The sequence below is a fragment of the Hemitrygon akajei genome, chromosome 3 (assembly GCF_048418815.1).
Source record: "Hemitrygon akajei chromosome 3, sHemAka1.3, whole genome shotgun sequence".
Classification (NCBI taxonomy): Eukaryota; Metazoa; Chordata; class Chondrichthyes; order Myliobatiformes; family Dasyatidae; genus Hemitrygon; species Hemitrygon akajei.
Window position 1 is genome coordinate 35,297,149 of NC_133126.1, and position 25,205 is coordinate 35,322,353.

Sequence of the window (25,205 nt, forward strand, 5' to 3'; positions counted from 1 at the left end):
GCTTAACAAGATAAATGCCCATGTTATTACAGTCAAGGTACTGGCATGGATAGAAGCCAACTAGCAGGAGGCATAGAGTGGGAATAAAGGGGTCCTTTTTTGGATGTTTCCCCGTGACTGTCAGTGTTGAGACAGCTTCTTTTCACTTAACATGTACAACACGCTGGAGGAACTCAGCAGGTCGGGCAGCATCCGTGGAAACGAGCAGTCAATGTTTCAGGCCGAGACCCTTCATCAGGACTGAAGAAGGAGGGGGTACGGGCCCTTAAAGAAGGTGGAGGGAGGGTGGAAAGGAGAAGGCTGGTAGGTGCCAGGTGCCAAGGGTTGAAGTGGGTGGCAACCAGGAGATCCTGTCTGTGGTGGTGGACGGAGTGGAGGTGCTCGACGGAGCGCTCCCCCAATCTGCGTCGGGTCTCACCGATGTAGAGGAGGCCGCACCGGGAGCACCAGATGCAATAGATGACCCCAACAGCTCACAAGTGAAGTGTTGCCTCACCTGGAAGGACTGTTTGGGGCCCTGAATGGTGGTAAGAGAGGAGGTGTAGGGACAGGTGTAGCACTTACGCTTGCAGGGATAGTACCAGGTGGGAGATCTGTGGGGAGGGACGTGTGGACCAAGGAGTCGCGGAGGGAACGATCCCTGCAGAAAGCGGAGAGGGGTAGAGAAGGAAAGATGTGCTTCTCGAGCGCCTCACTCCGTTCGCCACAACAGACAGGATCTCCTGGTTGCCACCCACTTCAACTCTGCTTTACATTCCCATTCAGATATGTCCATACATGGCCTCCTCTACTGCCATGATGAGGCCAAACTCAGGTTGGAGGAGCAACACCTCATATACTGTCTGGGTAGTCTCCAGCCCCTTGGCATGAACATTGAATTCTCCAACATCCAGTAATTCCCTCTCTCTCCCTTCCCCCATCCCAGTTTCCCTCTGCCTCCTCCTCCTCCTCCTCCTCCAGCTGCCTATCACCTCCCTCATAGTTCCGCCCCCTTCTACTACCCATAGTGCTTTCCCCTTACATTCCTTCTTCATCTTTCCTGCCTATTCTCTCCCCCACCCCTTGATCTTTCCTCTTATTGGTTTTTCACCTGGCACCTACCAGCCTTCTCCTTCCCACCCTCCCCCCTTCTTTATGGGGCTCCTGCCCCCTCCTTCTTCAGTCCTGATGAAGGGTCTCGGCCTGAAACATTGACTGCTCGTTTCCATGGATGCTGACTGACCTGCTGAGTTCCTCCAGCATGTTGCACGTGTTGCTTTGACCCCAGCATCTGTAGAGTATTTTGTGTTTTCTTTTCACTTAAACTGTCAATGATTTGGATGAAAGAACTGATGGTTTTGTGGCCAAGTTGCAGACAATATGAAGATCAGTAAAAGAAACACAGTGTCTGCAGAAGGATTTACACAGATTGGGGGAATGGGTAACCAAATGGCAGATGGAATATAGTGTAGGGAAGTACATGGTCATCCACTTAGGCACAAGGAATAAAGGCATGGACTATTTTCTAAGTGGGGGGAATATTCAACAATCAGATGTGCCAAGGAACCTGGGAATCCTCGTGCAGTATTCCCTAAATGTAAACTTGAAGGTTGAGTCGGTGGTAAGGAAGGCAAATACAATATTAGCATTCATTTTGGGAGGACTAAAATACAAAAGCAAGGATTTAATGCTGAAGCTTTATAAAGCATTGGTCAGACATGTTCAGTTTTAGGCCTCTTATCTAAAAAACTATGTGATGGCATTGGAGAGGATCCAGAGGAGGTTCACAAGAATTATCTCAGGAATGACAAGAGCATTTCACGGCTCTGGACGCTGGAGTCTGAAAAATGAGGGGGAGCTCATTGAAACCTATCAAATATTGGAAGAGCTAGATAGAGTGGATGTGGAGAGGATGTTTCCTATAGTTCATAGTGTAGGCACAGCCTCAGAATGGAGGAACATCCATTTAGAACAGAGGTAAGGAAAGTTTTCTTGAGCCAGAGGGTTGCGAATCTGTGGAATTCATTGCCACGGGTAGCTGTGCAGATCAGTTCATTGGGTATATTTAACAGACGTTGATAGGTTATTGATTAATCAGTGTGTCAAAGGAATCGGGGAGAAAGCAGGAGAATGGGGTTGAGTGGGATGATAAATCAGCCATGACGGAATGGCAGAGCAGACTCAATAGGCTAAATGGCTTAATTCTGCTTTTTTGTCTTATGATCTTATACCTATAATGAGAAAGGGGTTTCAATGAAAATCAAGAGGAAAAAGATACAAATAGAGGCTTGGAAAGACTAGAAATTATTAACAAGATGGCCCTAAGATATTGAAAGTAAAGATAAAGGAGGCTGCATAGAGGGAACAAGCAGATAGCTCCAAAGTTCATGATACAGAGTTGCAGAACCTTGCAGAAAGGTTACACAAATGAGTCCAATGGGAAACATTGGAAAGCAAGCCTTAAAGCGATGTGAAAATGCTACACTGATGTAATTTTGCAACTATTCCCCTATGAATTACAATATGCTCAATTTTTGGAGGAATCCCATTCTTTCAGTTTCAGGTCAGTACTAAACATTTTTTGGGATCAATTCCTGATGTGTCCCTGTCTGCTCTGTTTTCAGCACTAATTTGGTTTCCTAAACAATGGATCCAAACCTTGAGTGCAATTGTTTTCCCAAACACAAAAGAAATCTGGTTTCTGTATGTCAGGAATTTATATCTCAAGGATACAAGAGTAATTGCCACCTGGAACCTGAAGTCAATTAAAAATATATTAATGGTTCCCAACTGTATTAATTTAGTAACATATTAAAACTGAATGGACAATAGCTCCTTTTAGTTCTGTTTCAAGCACAATGGACATATAAATGGGGGGGGGGGGGGAATTGGACTTTGTTTTTGAACTGTAGTACTTTTAAAATTGTATTCAATCCTCTTAGCAGCAGTAAATATAAGTTGTTTTGATCAATATGAAAGATATTTCAACTCTATCAATACATCTTCTTGCAAAGTGAAGCTATAATCAGCAGTGAAAAACAGCCAATTATTTTTTTATGGTTTCTGAGGGTAAATACCATATGTCTATCTTCAGCAACTTTCCATCACACATACCAAAATCATTATCTTCTTAGATAATCCCTCAGAATGAAGAATGGCTTGCTCCCACATCATTTTTTGGGTTCTGAAATGGCTAATGAGGCCCACGAAGCCCAAATTTCACTCATTTTAGTAGTCAGGAACAAGAGGCTCCCAAAATTCAGTGAAAGCACTGGACATTTTCAAGCTTTGAGAACATCATAGAAACTTTTTCCTGTCACTCTTGCAACCTTTTCGCATATGTCCTCCCACAACAGTGTCAAGAGACTGGTGTTAGTCATGTTAAACAACACAGCCTGCCAAATACAACCAACACAGAGTAACTAAGGCTTCTAGCCTGGAAGAAGACACTGATATTGGCTTGCCTATTTTTCTAATGAATATCACTAGTATTTTCTCAGTGCATTGTGGCATCTGCTGTAGTCCAGAAATAAGGAGCATATAGGAAAGGAAGGATCTGTTCCCCTATAAACTGAGTTCGATGCTAATTCTGAGGTCTTGACCTTCAAACAACCTTTGCTTCAATTGACTAAAGACTGCACTGGCACATTGAAGATAGTGGGAAACTTTATTATCAATGTCTGTCTTTGCCAAGGAATGCCTCACAAGATCTGGGAAGTGCTCCACGTTTTCCAGGTATTATAGGTAACATTTATTATCAGAGGATGATGTGGTGCAGCAGGATATGGTGGTAGAGGGTCTTTTGGATGTAGGCCCTTTCTCTTCACTAGATGAGTAAAGGTTGTTGGCTTTTGGCTTTTGAGCATGTACAATCACAAGTATCATCTGGCTAAAAGTGGCCATTAGTTAGCATCATAGTTTGCATGGTATCATAGAGCAAATGAAAGATGGAGATAAATTTCAGTGGGCAGCCATATTTATTAACTAAGTTACTTTCAATCAATGGAATCAGTGATTTTCATGAGATCAAAGAAGGTCATGTATTTTGGCTGGTGCTTTTCATTTGAGTTTCCACAGAGTGAAAATCATGTCCATGATGTCTCTGAATGGATCGGATCCATACTATGATTTAGGGAGAAGCTCATTATTCTTCAAGAGTTGATGTTCCCTGTTGTTAATACAGTTGGAGATATCTCATTTCTTGAAGATGATAACACCTCTGACATTCCCGAGTATATCTTCCCTCTTGAAATTGTTGGCAATGAAATTGTGGACTGAAGATCAAAACTCTTTACTGCTGGTATTAGAATTTAATGAGGATTTTGCCTGTTGCCATGCCTTGTACTTCTTTGGGATGAGAAATGAACTTCTACTTCTGGTCAATTGGGGTGGCAGAAAGATTAACAAAAATACATTGCTAAGAGATGGAGTCTAGGCCTCTGTTCTGCTCTCTCTCCACCCATAATTTCACCTTTAGGTCAGAGGTTTTTTATTTCAATCCTTGTACTGCTGTTCATTTGTCCTTGAATAGAGGTTGAGCTTCCAATACAGGAAAGCTTAGTTTCTTTTAAGTATTTATTGCTCAACTTCGTAGTCTCCTTATCATTCTCATCAAACTGATCAAGGTTCTTCTTGATAAAGAAGATGGAGTTTCTACATAGGTGTCAACTAAGGCACACTTAAGTAATCCAGGAGTTGAAAGGTTGTTTGTGAGAAAAGCTTGTTCGTGGTTCATAAGAGATCATGGTCATGAAGTCAAGTTACAGAGTACAGAAATGAACTCTTCAGCCCATCATGTCCAGTTTACCCATTGACACTAATCCCATTTGCAGCATTAGGTCTGTACCCTGCATGCCTTGTGTATTTAAGTGTCTGTTAAAAAGCCTCTTAATTGTAGTACATGTATCGTATTCCACCACTTCCTCAAGCAGTGGGTTCCAACAACAACTGTTCAGTGTAAAAATACTTGGGACCCCTTTAAACTCCTTCCTCTAATCTTACGCTAATGCCTTCTGTTTTGATACTCCTACTATGGGAAAAAGATTTTGACTATCTACCCTATCAATGCCCTCATAATCTTCTATAATTTTATCAGGTCATCCCTCAGCCTACTTTATTCCAGGGAAAACAAGTTCAACTTATCAAATCTCACCAAATAACCAATGTTCTTCAATCCATGTCTTGTGCTTGTCCCTCTGATGAAATACGATGTTCATTACCAAAAAAAGAATGCTGCAAGTATTTTATTAACAGAAAGCTCCAATTAGAGTGTTTTTTTTTCTTGCTGATCACTCTTTGCCAGAGGACTGCATCTCTTCACTTCTTGGACTGGAGGATCAGTTTTTCCTTTTAAACCAGTATTAAACTAGAAGTCTTCCTTGGCATCATTTAAAGCTTCCAGTTTTTATATATTTGTACTGACATGCACAGCATTCTGGTTCCAACGGTTCATAATTTTGGAAACTTGCTGTAGTTGCAAGCTTATTCCATAAAGAAGGCATTCCTCTCCCAGCTGGTCCCTCTACAAGAAGATGTACCACCGTTTATTTGTGTGATAATATTCAATGTAATAATATTGATGTCAAAGTGTCTGGGCTCCTGACAGCATGGCAGCATTCAGATCAGTCACTTTTGGGATTGTTCATAAGGTTTCTGATAGCCCAGGTTTGAAACTCTATGTAGTGTTCTGAAAACTGCCTGTGCATGATTCCTTTTAACATGGGTGGCCACTGCACGCTAACTACGATGTGGCCTTCATAGAATAAGGTTGTGATCTAGTGGCAAGGGGAACCAAAGCAAATAGACACCAGGATCTAAATATATTCCATCAATATTAAGAAAGATGAACTGCGAGATCAGGATTTCTCAGATTTATCACTTACCATATGATATTATCAATATATTTTGTACAAATTCCTGATCAAATTTTGTCTAAATGACAGTTAACTATTTACTAATGTTTCCAAGAGTTCTAAAATTTCTATAGTCAGAAAAGTGTATCAAGGTTTCGATTGAAGAACAGTAATCCTGCATTACACCAACAATTTTGTTGTATTAATCAAGGCTTGGCTTTAGTTATAATGGAAAAAAAACAGCTGGTGAATATAAAACTTTAACATAAACCCATAAACCCCATAGTTACTAAACAAGCACAGCTTACCTGAACTTCATCTCAATTCCAATTAAGTGAATTTAAAAATTACAAATGTTCTGCCAAATTAATGATTTTGTGTAAAATGCTGTTAAATATGATTACGCAAGAGTATGCAGCATCTGCACCATCTGTATTCAATGAAATAAAACGCTAACATGGAGTATTTATGAAATGACCCGATATAAATGTAGTCCTGGATCCAATAATAACAACCATTATTCATCAGGACTTTGCATTCCGATTTCGACTCAAGTGGTATAGACCCAGTCCTCTAAGAAAGTATAAGTAAAATCAGAGCATAGGAAAAAATATATAAGATTTTCTTCTTCCTTTCCCTATGGCTACAATGCATATTTCCTTTGGATGCCAACTACTTTACAGATGACATCAAGTATCCTTCTTTATAGCATAAGGGAACACAGTGAAATTCGGTTCATTTGGACACATCAGAACCAGTACATTTTGGCCCAGTTAAGGGCTGCCCAAATAGTCAAAGGTTTGTGGAAATCGTTCAAAAGATACAAAACTGACAAACTGAGTACTTAAGTGAAATAAAAAACAAATTAGAACACTACCAATATGATTACAGTACTATAAAACTGTAACAGTTGCAAATAATTATTGACAGAGAAATTCATCCAGTGTTCTTTTGATTGACTGTAAATGAAGAAAATCAATGCAGATAATGGACTGCTTTCATACAATGCTTTTGACAATAGTATCCTCCAAATCTTCATTTTTATTAAAACCTTTAAGATGACTGTCAATACCTTCAAATTTGTCATAGTTCCTAACTTGTTGAAGAAGTGAAATAGTTTCATTTTCATTTGCAGCCATTTCTGGCATCTCCATGCCTGAATGCTTGAAACCACAGTGAACAAAACAGTTCTAAATTGCCTTACTACTTATTTCTCACCAACTATCAGTGACAAAAGTCACTGCTTTTTGAACACAAACACATGCAACAGACGCCATTTAAAAACTGTAAGCTTTAACAGCCACGCAAGTGCATGCGAAGAACACAGTTAGAAACTGTTCAGCAATAGTTTCTTGCCCCAATTAAGTGGCATAGAGTCCCAAATAAATGAAAGGAATCTGGCAATATTCTCAATTAGTTTTTGTTCTTTGAGTTGTCCCTAAGCAGCTGCCCTGATCGACTGACAGCCAAATTAACCAGAATCCACTGTATACAGCACAAGACAATATAAATAAGACCAATACTTGGCCGCATACCACAAAACACAACTGCAGAAGTATTGAGGCCATGATCACCTAGTGTCAGTCGCAGTGGCTGGGGCACGTGATAAGGATGCCCCCATGTCGGCTACCCCTCAGAGTGTTATACGGCCAGCTACATCATGGTCGACGCTCAGCTGGAGGGCCGAAGAAATGCTATAAGGATCAGATGAAGAATGCTTTAAGGAAGTGCAAGATCAGACCTGAGGAACTGAAGGATGTTGCTGCTGACTGTAACACTTGGCAACAGCTGTGTAGGGATAGGGTTCATATTCTGGAGGTGGAAAGAACAACCAGAAGACAGCAGAAAAGAGCCAGGAAAAGTGCAGCCACGGTTGCCGTCATTACCACCACTACCACCACATGTTCATGTCTCACCTGCAATAAAACTTGTGGGTCCAGGATAGGACTGTATAGTCATCAAAGATCTCACCGTTAAAGGAGTGGACGTCATCATTAGATTGCGGTGGACAACCGAAAAAGAAGATTTGAAAAATCTTTTCAATTTTGCTGGCATCATTACTGTAGGTTGTTTGCCTCAAACTAGGCACAATGGAACAGGACAACTTGGATCACTAGTCCATATAAAACCCATTGATAAGTAGCTTCATTGTAAAGCTATGGTACCAGCTGATTACTTCAGTCCCGCCCACTGCTTTTTTCTCCATGACCCAAAAGAGGCTGGTGGACGGCTTCTGGGGCAACAGGAGGCATTGGGTCTCTGTTGCGGTCCCGAGACTTCCGATCCCAGAGAGCAGTCAGTCACTGGTGTGTATGCGCATCCAGCTAGTGGCTTTCCACCTCAGGACCCTGCAGAGATACCTGTACAGCGACGATCCTCCAAGATGGGGTGCACTAGAAACGCACTTTCTCCGCCACGGAGGCTGCCTACAGGAGGGCACGTGGCTTCCAGCAGATAGCATCAGACACACCACTTTGAGGGATCTACCTCACTGCCATCAAGAGCTGTTAAGAGTATGGTGTCTAGTCTTATCCAGACAGGGTGCTCCTGTGCCAGTGGGAGGCAGTGCTATAGCTGTGAGGGGTCTGGTCTCCATCTTATCACGGTGGGTGTCGAAGGGGCTTGGAGAATTGGAGGGGTTCCAGGTATACAACCACCTGATCAGCCGGAATTGCCTGTCAGACCCAGGCCTCAGGATACCACATGGGACGGTCCCACACAACATGAGCCGTCTCACGGGATGCCCGCTGTGCCCTTCCGTGACGCTCCAAAGCATTTCTTGTATGGACTGTTCTTGCACACTTTGGCAATCTGCTTTACCACCTGGCAGCAGAGGAGGTCCCCAGTGGAAATCTCCTTATGCAGAGGTCCTTCCCCTGGGGACCCGGGGAGGAAGGCAGTACAGTGCAACAGGTTTTTAAACTGGTTCACTGACACCCCGTCCACCTGTCCTTTCTGTGGCTGGGAGGAGACAGTGAACTGTGCTTATATGGCGGGTAAGAGGCTGCAGCCCCTGTCTGAGTATCTGAAGGGGCTGCTGCTCAGGTTCTGGTCACACCTTCAGCCCTGCACTCCTTGTATATGAGCACCCAGTACAGAAGGGGGTGGGTCGGGAGGAAGATTCACCGGTGGGTTTGCTCTTGATGGCCATTCATGGGTCCAGGTGGCAGAAAGTCAAGGGCTCTGCCAGGGCCAAGTGCCTGTCCCTCTTCCGAGGATACATTCATGCATGGCTGGCCTTGGAGAGGGAACACGGGGTCACAATGAGTACAGTGGGGGATTTCCAGGAGCAGTGGCCCCCCAGGGAATTGACTGTTTTATAGGCAGTAGTAATCATATTTTAAGTTGAATTTATTCACTGTCTTGTAAATATTTGTAAAATATTTGTCTTGTAAATGTTTGTACTTTGTGTATTCGTTGTATAAATAAATTTTTATAGTTTTGTAAAAAAAGACAGACTCTTTTTGTGTCCGTTGTTGCACTAGTTCTGTGAAATGACTCAGGAGATTGTAATTCCTTATCACTAACCTTATCAGATTTGTTGGTAGGCCTAGGCTTAGAATCCTCTTCTTCCTTCTCACACATCCTCTTCAAAAATTGCTACACTCAATTGTCTTTACAAATGAAATTTCCCTTCAATTTTCTACCATGCCAGTAGAGTTTGTTTGATCCCATAAGTCAGTCGGCAGCAGCACAGCTCAAGTTGGGTGAGTCTATTCAATACTCGGAAAACAGACTAACACCCCTCATCAGCCTACCATCCTCCCCTCTGTGCAATACAGCACTCACAGATTATCAACAGCCTCCCGTATCTCGCGACAAAAACTGAGAATGAACACAGTCCTACTGCATACTGCCATACTGAGAGACCCAACAAGATCGTTAACAGGACTGCTCGGTCAGGGCCCATTGATGCGAGTGCTAACATCGCACAAAGTTCAAAAAACAATGTTTATTTTTCTATCATGATCTTTCGCAGAACCCCTAGTGATCTCTAGAGTTCCACGGAACCCTGGTTGAGATACCCCGGTGTAGAGAATATAATTTGTTATTTTTTAATATTTTCATGATATTTTTTTAAATCAGTGCTTGCCAATCGTCTTTGAGGAATGATGGTCAAAACTGTCAAAATTTAAAGGCCAGGAAACAAAACCTCAACTTCTTTGGAAGATATGTCATTGATCTTCCGAATACACAATCTAGTACTTTTGAGAAAGACCTATTTACGTACCCAATACTAGGAAAATAGGTAGACAAATTATTATGTGAATTTATTCCTTACCCCCTTGCTTCAAGCAGCTCATATTCTGGAAGTTCTGGTCCACATATTTCCATCTGCAATGGTTGATATATGTACAAAGCCTCTTCTATCTTTGGTACTGGCTGCAAAGATATTTGCTGACCCTGTTTGCAAAATATATTGCACATTAGGAATAATTTTCAAAAAAATAAATTCATGTTTAAAAGTGTGAAGCACCAGTGTCAATATGCCACTATTATAACTGAAATATAAAGCTATGGACTATTTTGTGGAAATTGCCTAAACAAAGATAATATACAATTTAAAGACATTTTCTTAGTGACCAAGATTTTCCACCAAAAGTATCAGAATCAGAATCACTTGACGTGAAATTTGTTAACTTAGCAGCAGCAGTTCAATGCAAAACATAATATAGAAGAAAAAATAAAATAAGTAATTCAATTACAGTATACTTATATTGAATAGATTAAAAAACATGCAAAAAACACCTGAGATTTTACCAACAATGGTTGTATCATCAGCAAATTTATAGATGGTATTTGAGCTATACACAGTCATGTGTATATAGAGAGTAGAGCAGTGGGCTAAGCACACACCCCTGAGGTGAGTCAGTGTTGATCGTCAGCAAGGAGGATATGTAATCACCAATCCGCACAAATTGTGGTCTTCCAGTTAGGAAGCTGAGGATCCAATTGCAGAGGGAGGTACAGAGGCCCAGGTGCAGTAGTACCAAATGTATGCTTGCACTCAATGGTGGGCGACAGCCCCAATCCTGCTCACAGGAAGTAGCAAGTAAGAAGGAAGCATGGCAACAACACCTGGTGTGCCAGATGCCAAACCATCAGGATTTCTGAGAAGTTACATAGTGGGTTACCAGAGTTTTCCTGTAAAGAGACAGCGTAAAGGGAAAAAGTTGAATACGATATCCGTCACCTAGATTATAAAATGTCTAATTAAATGATAAGATGTTAATAATTAAGTTTAAATCTAATTATTGCTGAACAACGCAAGAGGCTAAGAGCAGGGAAGGCAGTGCAAAAGGCAGATAGACACTTAAAACCAGAGGTGGCTGGAAACACTCAGTACTGCTCACTCATGTAAAGGGGTAGAGAATAAACTATACCCAAGTCTAGGTATAAGCTATGTGAACAACTAAGAAAGTTGTTCACATGTCCTTTACCCAGTAATAGAGTTGTCAAAGGAGAGAAGAGAATTGCCAGAGATGAGAAATATAAAAGGGAACAAAGGTGTAAATTGGAAAAAGGTTGATAAAATTTCTCAATGCTGGTGAACAAAATAAGCGCTGCACATTTTACATAAGAGACAGACATTGCTTGGATCCCTGTGGGATCTATAGCAGGTTATATATGAATAAAGTAGAAGTCAATGTAAGATCAAAATCCTCCAGGAGAGCAAGGTAAGGAATCATTGAGTTTCCATTTAAGACAGAAACAAGAGACTCTCAGGGTGAAGGCCAAAGGATGAAAGACCTTCTTGTGTACTCAATATATCCATTTTGTTAAATAAAGGCCCATTCATGCAAATTTAACCCTTAACTAGCAATAAACAACAATTGGAAAAATGAATTTAGAAAGCATAAATTAATTATTTAACTATTTAATGCTTGCAACTATGTTTGTCAACAAAGCTGTCTTTAACATAAAGTAATTGATTTCCTATAGTATCAGTCGCAAACCTGAAGAAAGCTTGTTTATATATGTGCATTCAAGCATGGCAATAGGTAATGCATTAGTCTTCTGGAAAACTTGAAATGCATTTTCTAGCGCACTCCTTTAAGGTAACAGGGTCTAATTTATCAATATCTTGAGGTCAATTCAAGGCTAATTCCTCAGGCACATTCTGAGGTGATGTTAGAGAATAACCAATTCTTTGTTCACTTGCAGAGAGCTATATTTATATGTTAACATTTTTCTACCAAAGACCTCGTGCAGTCTTCAAAGATAAAATGAAAGTAGCTACAGAATCTTGAGTTTTGAAAGCCACCCCACATATTTTTAATTAATTTTTTTTCTTAAAAGGGGTTTCTAAGGAAGCAGTGATACTCAAATATTATTTTATAACTTTAAAAAAGATTGCAGGATAAAATTTAGTTTAGTATGAATATATACATGGTCTACACAACAATTAAAGACCTGACATTTGCTCACAACATAAGGTTGACTTCCATTGTGTGAATATTATAGTTATTTTTGCAAATTACCTAGAAGAGTACTGACATCTCGGACTCTTGCTTAATCATGTTGCTAACCTACTCACCAACTTCACTTTCACTCATTGAAAACTAAATAAAGTTTTTTAAAAAATACAAGAAAAGCCTCCAAATGCGCTTTCAAAAACTTTTTCACCCAGAGAATGGTGGATATGTGGAATGCTCTGCCCCAGAAGGCAGTGGAGGCCAAGTCTCTGGATGCATTCAAGAGAGAGTTTGATAGAGCTCATAGATAGCGGGGTCAAGGGATATGGGGAGAGGGCAGGAACGGGGTACTGATTGTGTATGATCAGCCATGATCACAGTGAATGGCAGTGCTGGCTAGAGGGGCCGAATGGCCTACTCCTGCACCTACAGTCTATTGTCTATAATGCTGAATCCTTGTTTAGGCAAGCTAAATATCTTATTCCAAAGGTGTGTCTGTAATGCTCAAGAAAATCACACAGCCTGAAATGTACTCAGCTGAATGGGGGCAGGGAAAAATCTTTGTAAGATGACTTTCAGCTGACAGGGCGAACACGTGCAGCAGCTGCAATAACAATGCTGTTCAACTGAATGCCTCCAGAAACAAAAGAGCCACAGTAAAAAAAAACAGAACTGCTTCTAAGTTAGCTTAACTTTCTCAAGAATTACACAAAATTACAAACCCCATTTCCAGAAAAGTTGGGATATTTTCCAAAATGCAATAAAAACAAAAATCTGTGATATGTTAATTCACATGAACCTTTATTTAACTGGCAAAAGTACAAAGAAAAGATTTTCAATAGTTTTACTGACCAACTTAATTGTATTTTGTAAATATACACAAATTTAGAATTTGATGGCTGCAACACACTCAACAAAAGTTGGGACAGAGGCATGTTTACCATTGTGTTACATCACCTTTCCTTTTAATAACACTTTTTAATTGTTGGAACTGAGGATACTAATTGTAGTAGATTTGCAATTGGAAATTTTGCCCATTCTTGCTTGATATAAGACTTCAGCTGCTCAACAGTCCGTGGTCTCCGTTGTCTGATTCTCCTCTTCATGATGCGCCATACATTTTCAATAGGAGATAGATCTGGACTGGCAGCAGGCCAGTCAAGCACACGCACTCTGTGTCTACAAAGCCACGCTGTTGTAGCCCGTGCAGAATGTGGTCTGGCATTGTCCTGCTGAAATAAGCATGGACGTCCCGGGAAGCGACGTCGCCTTGATGGCAACATATGTCTCTCTAAAATCCTAATATACGCCTCAGAGACAATGGTACCTTCACATACATGCAACTCACCCATGCCGTGGGTACTGATGCACTCCCATACCATCACAGATGCTGGCTTTTGCACCTTTCGCTGATAACAATCAGGATGGTTGTTTTCATCTTTGGCACGGATAACTCGACACCCATTTTTTCCTAAAACTAGCTGAAATGTGGACTCATCTGACCACAGCACACGGTTCCACGGTCTTTCGGTCCATCTGAGATTAGCTCGGGCCCAGAGAACTCGCCGGCATTTCTGCATAGAGTTGATGTATGGCTTCCTCGCGTAATACAGTTTCAAGTTGCATTTCTGGATGCAGCGATGGACTGTGTTAAGTGACAATGGTTTTCCGAAGTACTCCTGAGTTCAGGTGGCTATAATTGTCACAGTAACATGACGGTTTCTTAGGCAGTGCCGCCTGAGGGCTCAAAGATCACGCGCATTCAACAGTGGTTTCTGACCTTGCCCTTTACGCACGGAGATGTCTTTGAATTCTCTGAATCTTTTCACAATATTATGTACTGTAGATGTTGAAAGACCTAAATTCTGTGCAATCTTGTGTTGGGAAATGTTCCTTTTGAACTGACTAACAATTCTCTCACAAATTTTGGCACAAAGGGGTGAGCCACGACCCATCCTTGCTTGCAAAGACTGAGCCTTTGATGGACGCTACTTTTATACCCAGTCATGATACCTCACCTGCTACCAATTAGCCTGCTTAATGTGGAGTCTTCCAAACCGGTGTTACTTGAATATTCTGTGCACTTTTCAATCTTATTTTAACTCTGTCCCAACTTTTGTTGAGTGTGTTGCAGCCATCAAATTCTAAATTTGTGTATATTTACAAAAGACAATTAAGTTGGTCAGTAAAACTATTGAAAATCTTTTCTTTGTACTTTTGTCAGTTAAATAAAGATTCACGTGAATTAACATATCACAGATTTTTGTTTTTATTGCATTTTGGAAAATATCCCAACTTTTCTGGAAATGGGGTTTGTAGTTCTTTTTGATAAAATTAATAAAATTAATTTATACACTGATGGTAAGCCATTATTGCATTTTGTGTTCATTAGTCATGGGTCAGTTGAGAGCAGTCCCTCCCCTATTCAGAATTGTGATTTCTTCCCTTTTCAGAGATTTGAGCACCAAGATCTGTGCTATTACACAAATGCACATTAGAAAATGATGTCCTTTTGGATGAGACAAGATACAGTTGCATCACAGAAGGATGTGAACTATGTCATATCATAGATCAACAGCAAATTATTACTAGCATCCCAGTCCCCAACCACCCCCTACCTCAATCAGCATCGCCAAATCAGATGGAGAAACAAGAAATTGCAGATGCTGTAGGCTGAAGCAAAAGCAAGCTGCCAGAGGAACTCAACATATCAAGCAGCATTTCTGGTGGAAAAGGATCAGATAGCACTTTGTTTCTAGCTCCTGAATCAGGATGCAAATAGAAGTGGTTCATTTAAAAAGATTCATTCTACTTAAAAGTTCATTAAAGTAGTTCACTTGCGTACTTAAATGTGTTAACATTTTGTTATCTTTTCACATTTAAACGGGAACAATTTAGAAGAATCTTACAGTCCACAAGCAAAATGCTGGAAATAAATAAGAACAGAAAATGCTGGAAAAATTCAAATTTTTCTTAAGTGTGATGAAAATTTTATCTCTACACAGCTAACCTGACAGACTGAGAATTTCCAGCACAGCGTACAGTACATACTTAAATTTTCTTTACAGAACCAAAATAAATCTTTAATCCTACTATTTAACACTGCAAACATTAAGGAACTTCTTCACGTAGCATTTCAAACTAATTGACATCTCAGGAAAACTATACAGAGAACTAAAAGAGTTTGCCACCTTGGGATTCCAGAAAATACAGACATTCATTTTAAAAATGACCAATACAAAGTCTATCCACTTCATGATACGTTTGAACTCTGCCAGTTGTTTTTCACTGAGGCAGTGGTGCCATCAGCACTTACATAAAATTGTATAACAATGTATTTTTTCCTCATTTATTTGTGGGAAAATGAAAAGCCCTCACTCATAACCATTCAAACTCTTGGAAAACCTTGACAACCAATGACATTTCTGCCCACTCCTATGTTGATATAGCTCTCTATTTACATTTCCTCCTACATTTCCTCCAGACAGAATAACCACCATTAACAAACCTTCACCAATCTCTTTTCAGCCAACTCCAGTGGAATTGTCCTTCTGACAAAATACTTGGAATGCAACCTTGTCATAATTACCATCTTATTTCAAAGCAACACACACAAAATACTGGAGGAATTCAGCAGGTCAGGCAGCATCTATGGAAAAGAGTAAACATTCGACTTTTTGGATCGAGACCCCTCTTCAGTACTGAGAAGGAAGGGGAAAGACATCAGATTAAAAAGGTGGGGAGGGGTGAAAGACTAGCTGGAAGGTGATAGGTGAAGCCAGATGGATGGGAAAGGTCATAATCTGAAAGGAGAGGAGAGTGGACAATAGAAGAAAGAGAAGGAGGAGGGGACCCAGGGAGAAGTAATAGGCAGGTGAGAAGAAGTAAAAAGTCAAAATGGAGAACAGAGGGTGGGAGTGCGGGTAAATTTGTTCACCAAAAGGAGAAATCTATATTCATGCCATCAGGTTAGAGGGTACTCAGAGAGAATATAAAGTGTTGCTCCTCCACCTTGAGGGTAACCTCATCTTAGCACAACAGAAGGCCATGGATTGACACATTGGAACAGGTGTGTGAATTGAAATTAAAATGTTTGGCCACTGTGAAGTCCCACTTGTGGCGGATGGTGCAGAGGTGCCCAGTGAAAGGGTCCCTCATCTTATTTCGATAGAGAGACATGTGTAAGACCACCAAGACACAAGCACAAAAATCATTATGCAAAGATGATTACTCACAGAGTTGCTGGAGAACAGTGAGGCAACAACCATCTAATCTACATTATTATATCCATTAGCCAGGCCACTAGACCAAAGCAGCAACAAAATACTGCCAAAAGAAGAAACTTAAATGTTGAAGGTCTCAAAGACAGTTGCAGTCAGCACTCACAGACAGCCTGACAACTCAAAACAACAGCAGCTGCAGAACATCCACAGAGCCTGCAGGTCCACCACAACTAGCACCTGTGAAAAGATGTTTGGTTCCACTACCAGAAAATACTACTTTTGATTTGATGCGAATAACCAGGCAATCCAGGAGCCAATTGATCACAAAAGACATTACAAGATTGCAAGGAAATGAATAGTTCCATTAGCACCTGATGCAGAGGTCTAACTGAATAACTCATGCTATTAAGAATGAAGGGTAGATGGAAAAGTGCAGATGATGCAGCAAGTTACTGACTACTATGATGTGTGCGCATTCTTCAGCATTCATCAAAACTAGCTAAGGCCCAAACTCTCAGAGTCCACACACTAAGAGCCAAGAATGAATGAAAGCTCATCAGAGAGAATTGGGCAGTTATCACCCACTGAAGAAGCATTTTGAAGATCTCCTCAACGAAGATCAGTCCTTGCAACAAGTTCATTTGTCTCCATTTGAAAAAACAAGATCATATGACACCTTGCCAGATACAAAACAACAAAGCCTCAGGAGCAGTGGTATCCCTACAGATGTTCTAAAACTTCTGACATTGCCTCTTTCTCCTCATCTGGAAGGTGGGCATAAAAAAAAAGGACTTCAGAAATGCTATAATCTGATCTTCTTCACAACAGGACACTAATCAGATTCTAAGTACAAAAGAAAAGTCTCTACAATGAAAATCATAAGGATGCTCTTGAACTATCTCCTCAGTGGCCGAAGAAGTTGAAATATGGACATGACCCATCAAAAGTCACAATGAACTTGACCTCCATCTGATACATAAACAAAAAAAGCAGAGAATATTGTCAACAATGGCCTTTTCCAACAGTACAAAAGATTTGAACCTGCCAACTGATAGTTATCAAGGAAAATCCTTCTCAAATTCATCTGGCCTCAAAAATTTATCTGCATTCTTTGTCAAGGCATTGTACTAACTAAAAGATCAATAGACTCAATACCCATGCACACAAGGGCCAGGCAAAGCTGTAACATTGCTCCAACTCTGTTCTCAATCTTTCTTCCACAGTGCTGGAGGCAAGCTAATCTACTTTAAAACCAAGCTCTACTCTAAAATCAAGGTCACCCCAGCCACAGTTAATGAGCTGCTGCATGTAAACAGTGCTTGTATGCATGCACACTCAGATCAAGCCCCAAGTTTTTGTTGATGTATTTATTGAAACATATCCAAGGGGCTTTACAGTGAACATTCATTCTCCACCAAACATCAGAGCAACCAACTCTTAACCTTGCCAGACACAACTCAATAAAATTCTATGCCTACTCATTGAAAAGTATGAACTATTTTCCATATTGAAAATGTCACTTAGCAAAGGCAGATATATTGTAGCTAATGAAATTCACTACCAACTAACTTATTATTAATATTTACTGCTCTTTAGAACTAGTACATATGAAATATAGCCTGATATGAATATAGTTCCTCAGTGCTAAACAAGATGACTGCACTTTGCTGCTGTGGACTCTCTTTTAGGAACTCTGTATTTCAAGCTCAATGTGTATCTGTTTACTCTTTTTGCTATTTGCACGATTTGATCAAGGCGTTTTGCCATGGAACTGGTTCTGCGGCTGAGGCCTGCAATCATTAACACAGCACATAACTGAATTGACTCAGTGGCTGTCGCTCATGGACCATTTCAGGGCTCTGCAGTTTGATGTTTAATATTCTGTATGTTATTTGCTCACTTTTTGCTGTTTCCACAATTTGTTTTTTTACTTTTGCACAAAGGATGTTTGATGTTTTCTTTGAATGGGTAACATGGTTTTTCTAGGATTCATGGCTGCCTGCATGAAGATGAATCTCAGGGTTGTATACTGTATACATACTTTGATAATAAATATACTTTGAAACTTCATGTGACAAATTTAGAAACAACTGCTAACCAATTTAACAGACAGCAAATGAATTGTTTCTCACTGAATTACTGCACCTCTAATAACAATATCCAGAATACCAATGCATTTATAAACTGCATAGAGCCTCAGATAGAGAAAAACAAGTAAACCTGCAGGGAACGGGGGAAAAAAATTAAAGTTAAAATGTATTTAATGTACTCTCAACAGACTAAGCAGAAAATAAACCACACTGTGTTAAACATTATCATCAGCACAGATGTTCATACATTTTGACGTGTTTTTCCCACTCACTGAATGTCCCAGAAGGATTGCAAAACAGAGAAAACACCAAATAGCCAAAAGTGCAATAATTTTTCCTGGAAATTATACTTATTTCCTGTTTCGTTAATGGCTGAATGCATAAAAAATGTTATTAAAATTAATGGTAATTTAACTGTGATTAATTTACATTTTGCACAATATTAAAAGTGAAATAACTGCTAAATTCAATTGGTTTATACTCTTCTCATAAGTGCTTACTATCGGCAATGACTCGACCTTGGCATGCATGGAAGTGCCAAGTGGCTGATGATAAGCGACAGCTTTAATGATGAATGGGTTAAAATACAGTTGTTATTATGGAAAAATGTATAAAATGTACAATTATATACTAGGAGGTTTGTTGGGGCTGTATTTTTACATCTACTTAGTATTCCACCAGTTGCCAATACACATGTTGGTGCCAATCAGACATTTGCTGCAACACTTAGCAAAACCTAATTTATCATCGCAGCCTGTTCCTCCTTTCACAAATCTGGCCGTTTTCCAATAAGTCAGACTTTTTCAAACCTTTTCAGCAAGCATTCAAAATCTTAAAAATAATATGGTCAATGACCTACATAACAGTAGATTTTCTGTGGTTATATCCTACTACTTTTTTTTTGCCTCACAGACAAGATAGTAATGGCTCGAGGCTTGTCATATACATTCATTCCGTTGACCTCTGAAATGACCTATGCAAAGGCAGTCATGCATTGCACTATGGTATAAATCTTCACAGACAAGTAAAACCTGTTCTGTTTGGCATGAAGCCCTCTAGCTGTAAAAGCTACTCACATTTATGGAGGCAAGTACGAAGGGGCTACATTTACAGAGCACACATCATTCAACATGTAGCACACTTTTGCACTATTTAAAAAAACAATGATTAGATGAATACATTTTAAAGCTTAAAAGAACCAACTTAAAAAACAGACACAAAGTAACTGAAACATCTAACCACTAGGTGTTCAAACTTCCCTATTTTTCAAAGTTTTTATATATATGTACATCCTGAAACGAGGTTACAAGGTATATTGCAAAATTGTTTACAATATATCATTGACTCAGTGCTCATACAATGAAAACTGTGAAGCAGTGCACTAAATGTTATTTTTCCAATATATTATTATTTGATTATGAAACATACTCTAATTCCAAAAAAGTAACTTTTCTACAATATTTATTTTGGTGCTCAATAAATTTTGTGATTAATTATGGTGATATCTTTTAGAGTTTTGTTTTATTTGAGAAGTATAAGAAATGAAAGAGGAAGCTTAAGAGGGAAAGCAGAAGGGATAAAGAAAGAGTCCTGATGAAGGGTCTAGGCCCAATACATTGACTGTTTACTCTTTTCCAGAGATGCTGCCTGGCCTGCTGAGTTCCTCCAGCATTTGCAGATTTTCTCTTGCTTGGGATAAAAGAAGGCATGAGAATGCTCAGGCAAAAAAGGTGAAGTATAATCCCAAAGACTTCTCTGGATATCTTGAGTACTACGATAGAAAGGGACAAAACTAGTCCTCTGGAAGATCAACAATGGGCATCTATGCATGCAGCCGAAAGAGATGGGGACAAATTTTAATTTTTTTGCATTTATATTTACTCAGGGCATGGGCATAGAATCTATAGAACTGGGGCAAAAGAGCAGTGAGGTCATAGTTATATGGAGTCCAGAGGATGAAATGTTTGCTGTCTTCAGAAAAATAAGGATGGATAAATACACTGGGACTGACAAGGTGTGCCCTTGGACCCTGTGAGAGGCTAGGGCAGAAACTGCAGTGCCACAGCTCAGGTATTTAAAAAGTCCTTAGCCACGGGTGTGGTGCCTGAGGATTGAAGGACAGCTGATTTTGTTCTATTGTTTGAGAAAAACTCTACAAATAAACCAGGAAATTATAGGCCTGTAAACCTGATGGCAGTAATGGGTAAGATATTGGAATGTATTTGCTGATGATACTAAATTGAGTGGAAAAGCAAATTGTGCAGAAGACACGGAGAGTCTGCAGAAAGATATACGGTAGATACTTTAACTAAGTAGGCAAGGGTCTGGCAGATGGAATACAATGTTGGTAAATGTGAGGTCATCCAATTTGCAAGGAAAAATGGAAGAGCAGATTATTATTTAAATGGTAAAAAAAATTGCAGCATACTGCTGTGCAGAAGGACTTGGGAGTGCTTGTGCAAATTAAGAAGGCAATTGGGATGTGGGCCTTCATTACTAGAGGGATTGAATTTAAGAGCAGGAAGGTTATGTTGCAACTGTACAAGGTACTCCATATTGGAGTACTGCATGCAGTTCTGATCTCCTTACTTAAGGAAGGATATATTGGCTTTGGAGGTGGTACCAAAGAGGTTCAACAGATTGATTCCAGAGATGAGAGGTTTAGACTATGAGGAGAGATTGAGTCGCCTGGGACTGTACTCGCTGGAATTCAGAAGAATGAGACAAGATCTTATAGAAACATATAAAATTATAAAAGGGATGGATAAGATAGAGACAGGAAAGTTGTTTCCACTGATAGGTGAGATTAGAACCAGGGGACACAGCCTCAAGATTTGGGGGAGTAGATTTAGGATGGAAATGAGGAGGAACTGCTTTTCCCCAAAGGGTGGTGAATTTGTGGAATTCTCTGCTCAATGAAGCAGTAGAGGCTATTTCAGTAAATATATTTAAGACAAGGTTAGATAGATTTTTGTATAGTAAGGCAAGTAAGGGTTATAGGGAAAAGACAGGTAGGTGGAGATGAGTCGATTGTCTGATCAGCCATGATCTTATTGAATGGTAGATCAGGCTAAATGGGCCAGATGGCCTACTCCTGCTCCTGCTCCTATTTCTTATGTTTTTATTCTTTTTTGTAATTTCTTTTTTTTTTAATTGAAGTTCATCATCAAACATTTCCATAAGATGTATTTCAGATATTGTACATATATATCATATAATCATATATATCACTGAGGTATGCACTTATAGAAAAGAGCTGAAAGAAAAAACAAGCAAAGGAAAAAACTATAACATATAACATATAACATATAACAATCACAGCACGGAAACAGGCCATTCCGGCCCTCCTAGTCCGTGCCGAACTCTTAATCTCACCTAGTCCCACCTACCCGCACTCAGCCCATAACCCTCCACTCCTTTCCTATCCATATACCTATCCAATTTTACCTTAAATGACACAACTGATCTGGCCTCTACTACTTCTACAGGAAGCTCATTCCACACAGCTATCACTCTCTGAGTAAAGAAATACCCCCTCGTGTTTCCCTTAAACTTTTGCCCCCTAACTCTCAAATCATGTCCTCTCGTTTGAATCTCCCCTACTCTCAATGGAAACAGCCTATTCACGTCAACTCTATCTATCCCTCTCAACATTTTAAATACCTCGATCAAATCCCCCCTCAACCTTCTACGCTCCAATGAATAGAGACCTAACTTGTTCAACCTTTCTCTGTAACTTAAGTGCTGAAACCCTGGTAACATCCTAGTAAATCGTCTCTGCACTCTCTCTAATTTATTGATATCTTTCCTATAATTCGGTGACCAGAACTGTACACAATATTCCAAATTTGGCCTTACCAATGCCTTGTACAATTTTAACATTACATCCCAACTTCTGTACTCAATGCTCTGATTTATAAAGGCCAGCGTTCCAAAAGCCTTCTTCACCACCCTATCTACATGAGACTCCACCTTCAGGGAACTATGCACTGTTATTCCTAGATCTCTCTGTTCCACTGCATTCCTCAATGCCCTACCATTTACCCTGTATGTTCTATTTGGATTATTCCTGCCAAAATGTAGAACCTCACACTTCTCAGCATTAAACTCCATCTGCCAACGTTCAGCCCATTCTTCTAACCGGCATAAATCTCCCTGCAAGCTTTGAAAACCCACCTCATTATCCACAACACCTCCTACCTTAGTATCATCAGCATACTTACTAATCCAATTTACCACCCCATCATCCAGATCATTTATGTATATTACAAACAACATTGGGCCCAAAACAGATCCCTGAGGCACCCCGCTAGTCACCGGCCTCCATCCCGATAAACAATTATCCACCACTACTCTCTGGCATCTCCCATCTAGCCACTGTTGAATCCATTTTATTACTCCAGCACTAATACCTAACGACTGAACCTTCTTAACTAACCTTCCATGTGGAACTTTGTCAAAGGCCTTGCTGAAGTCCATATAGACTACATCCACTGCCTTACCCTCGTCAACATTCCTCGTAACTACTTCAAAAAATTCAATAAGGTTTGTCAAACATGACCTTCCACGCACAAATCCATGCTGGCTACTCCTAATCAGATCCTGTCTATCCAGATAATTATAAATACTATCTCTAAGAATACTTTCCATTAATTTACCCACCACTGATGTCAAACTGACAGGTCTATAATTGCCAGGCTTACTTCTAGAACCCTTTTTAAACAATGGAACCACATGAGCAATACGCCAATCCTCCGGCACAATCCCTGTTTCTAATGACATCTGAAAGATCTCCGTCAGAGCTCCTGCTATCTCTACACAAACTTCCCTCAAGGTCCTGGGGAATATCCGGTCAGGACCCGGAGATTTATCCACTTTTAAATTTCTTAAAAGCGCCAGTACTTCCACCTCTTTAATTGTCATAGGTTCCATAACTTCCTTACTTGTTTCCCACACCTTACACCATTCGATATCCTTCTCCTTAGTGAATACCGAAGAGAAGAAATCGTTCAAAATCTCTCCCATCTCCCTCGGCTCCACACATAGCTGACCACCCTGATTCTCTAAGGGACCAATTTTATCCCTCACTATCCTCTTGCTTTTAATATAACTGTAGAAGCCTTTCGGATTTACTTCCACCTTATTTGCCAAACCAAACTCGTAACTTCTTTTAGCTTTTCTAATCTCTTTCTTAAGTTTCCTTTTACATTCTTTATATTCCTCGAGCAATTCCTTTACTCCATGCTGCCTATATCTATTGTAGACATCCCTCTTTTTTCGAACCAAGTTTCTAATATCCCTTGAAAACCATGGCGCTTTCAAACCTTTAATCTTTCCTTTCAACCGAACAGGAACATAAAGATTCTGTACCCTCATAATTTCACCCTTAAATGACCTCCATTTCTCTATTACATCCTTCCCATAAAACAACTTGACCCATTCCACTCTCTCTAAATCCCTGCGCATCTCCTCAAAGTTAGCCTTTCTCCAATCAAAAATCTCAACTCTAGGTCCAGTCCTGTCCTTCTCCATAATTATATTGAAGCTAATGCTATTGTGATCACTGGACCCGAAGTGCTCCCCAACACATACATCTGTCAGCTGACCTATCGCATTCCCTAACAGGAGATCCAACACTGCCCCATCTCTAGTCGGTACTTCTATGTATTGTTGCAAAAAGCTATCCTGCACACATTTCACAAACTCTAAACCATCCAGCCCTTTTACAGAATGAGCTTCCCAATCTATGTGTGGAAAATTAAAATCTCCCACAATCACCACCTTGTGTTTACTACAAATATCTGCTATCTCCTTACACATTTGCTCTTCCAACTATGTGAGAATAAAATCAGGCCTGAGGCATTATGTAGTTCAAGTCAAGTCAAGTCAACTTTTATTGTCATTTTGACCATAACTGCTGGTACAGTGCATAGTAAAAATGAGACAACGTTCTTCAGGACCATGGTTTACATGACACAGTACAAAAAACTAAACTGAACTACGTAATAAAAAAAAACAGAGAAAGCTATACTAGACTATAGACCTATACTGGACTGCATAAAGTGCACAAAAACAGTGCAGGCATTACAATAAATAATAAACAGGACAGTAGGGCAAGGTGTCAGTCCAGGCTTCGGGTATTGAGGAGTCTGATAGCTTGGGGGAGAAAAACTGTTATATAATCTGGTCGTGAGAGCCCGAATGCTTCGGAGCCTTTTCCCAGACGGCAGGAGGGAGAAGAGATTGTATGAGGGGTGCATGGGGTCCTTCATAATGCTGTTTCCTTTGCGGATGCAGCGTGTAGTGTAAATGTCCATGATGGTGGGAAGAGAGACCCCGATGATCTTCTCAGCTGACCTCACTATCCGCTGCAGGGTCTTGCGATCCAAGTTGGTGCAATTTCCGAACCAGGCAGTGATGCAGCTGCTCAGGATGCTCTCAATGCAACCCCTGTAGAATGTGATGAGGATGGGGGTGGGAGATGGACTTTCCTCAGCCTTCGCAAAAAGCTGCTGGGCTTTCTTTGCTATGGAGCTGGTGTTGAGGAACCAGGTGAGATTCTCCGTCAGGTGAACACCAAGAAATTTGGTGCTCTTAACGATCTCTACCAAGGAGCCGTTGATGTTCAGTGGGGAGTGGTCGCTC

The 25,205-nt window shown here is 40.2% G+C and overlaps 1 protein-coding gene across 2 annotated transcripts in view; it reads right to left on the minus strand.

Annotated features, from left to right (window-relative positions):
* Positions 1-25,205, minus strand: part of mnat1 (MNAT1 component of CDK activating kinase) — a 153,662-nt gene that overhangs the window by 41,849 nt on the left and 86,608 nt on the right. For both annotated transcript variants that reach the window (XM_073039540.1, XM_073039542.1), the window contains one exon: positions 10,114-10,235. In XM_073039540.1, coding sequence (XP_072895641.1) covers positions 10,114-10,235 — 122 coding nt within the window. The remainder of the gene's footprint in view (positions 1-10,113; positions 10,236-25,205) is intronic.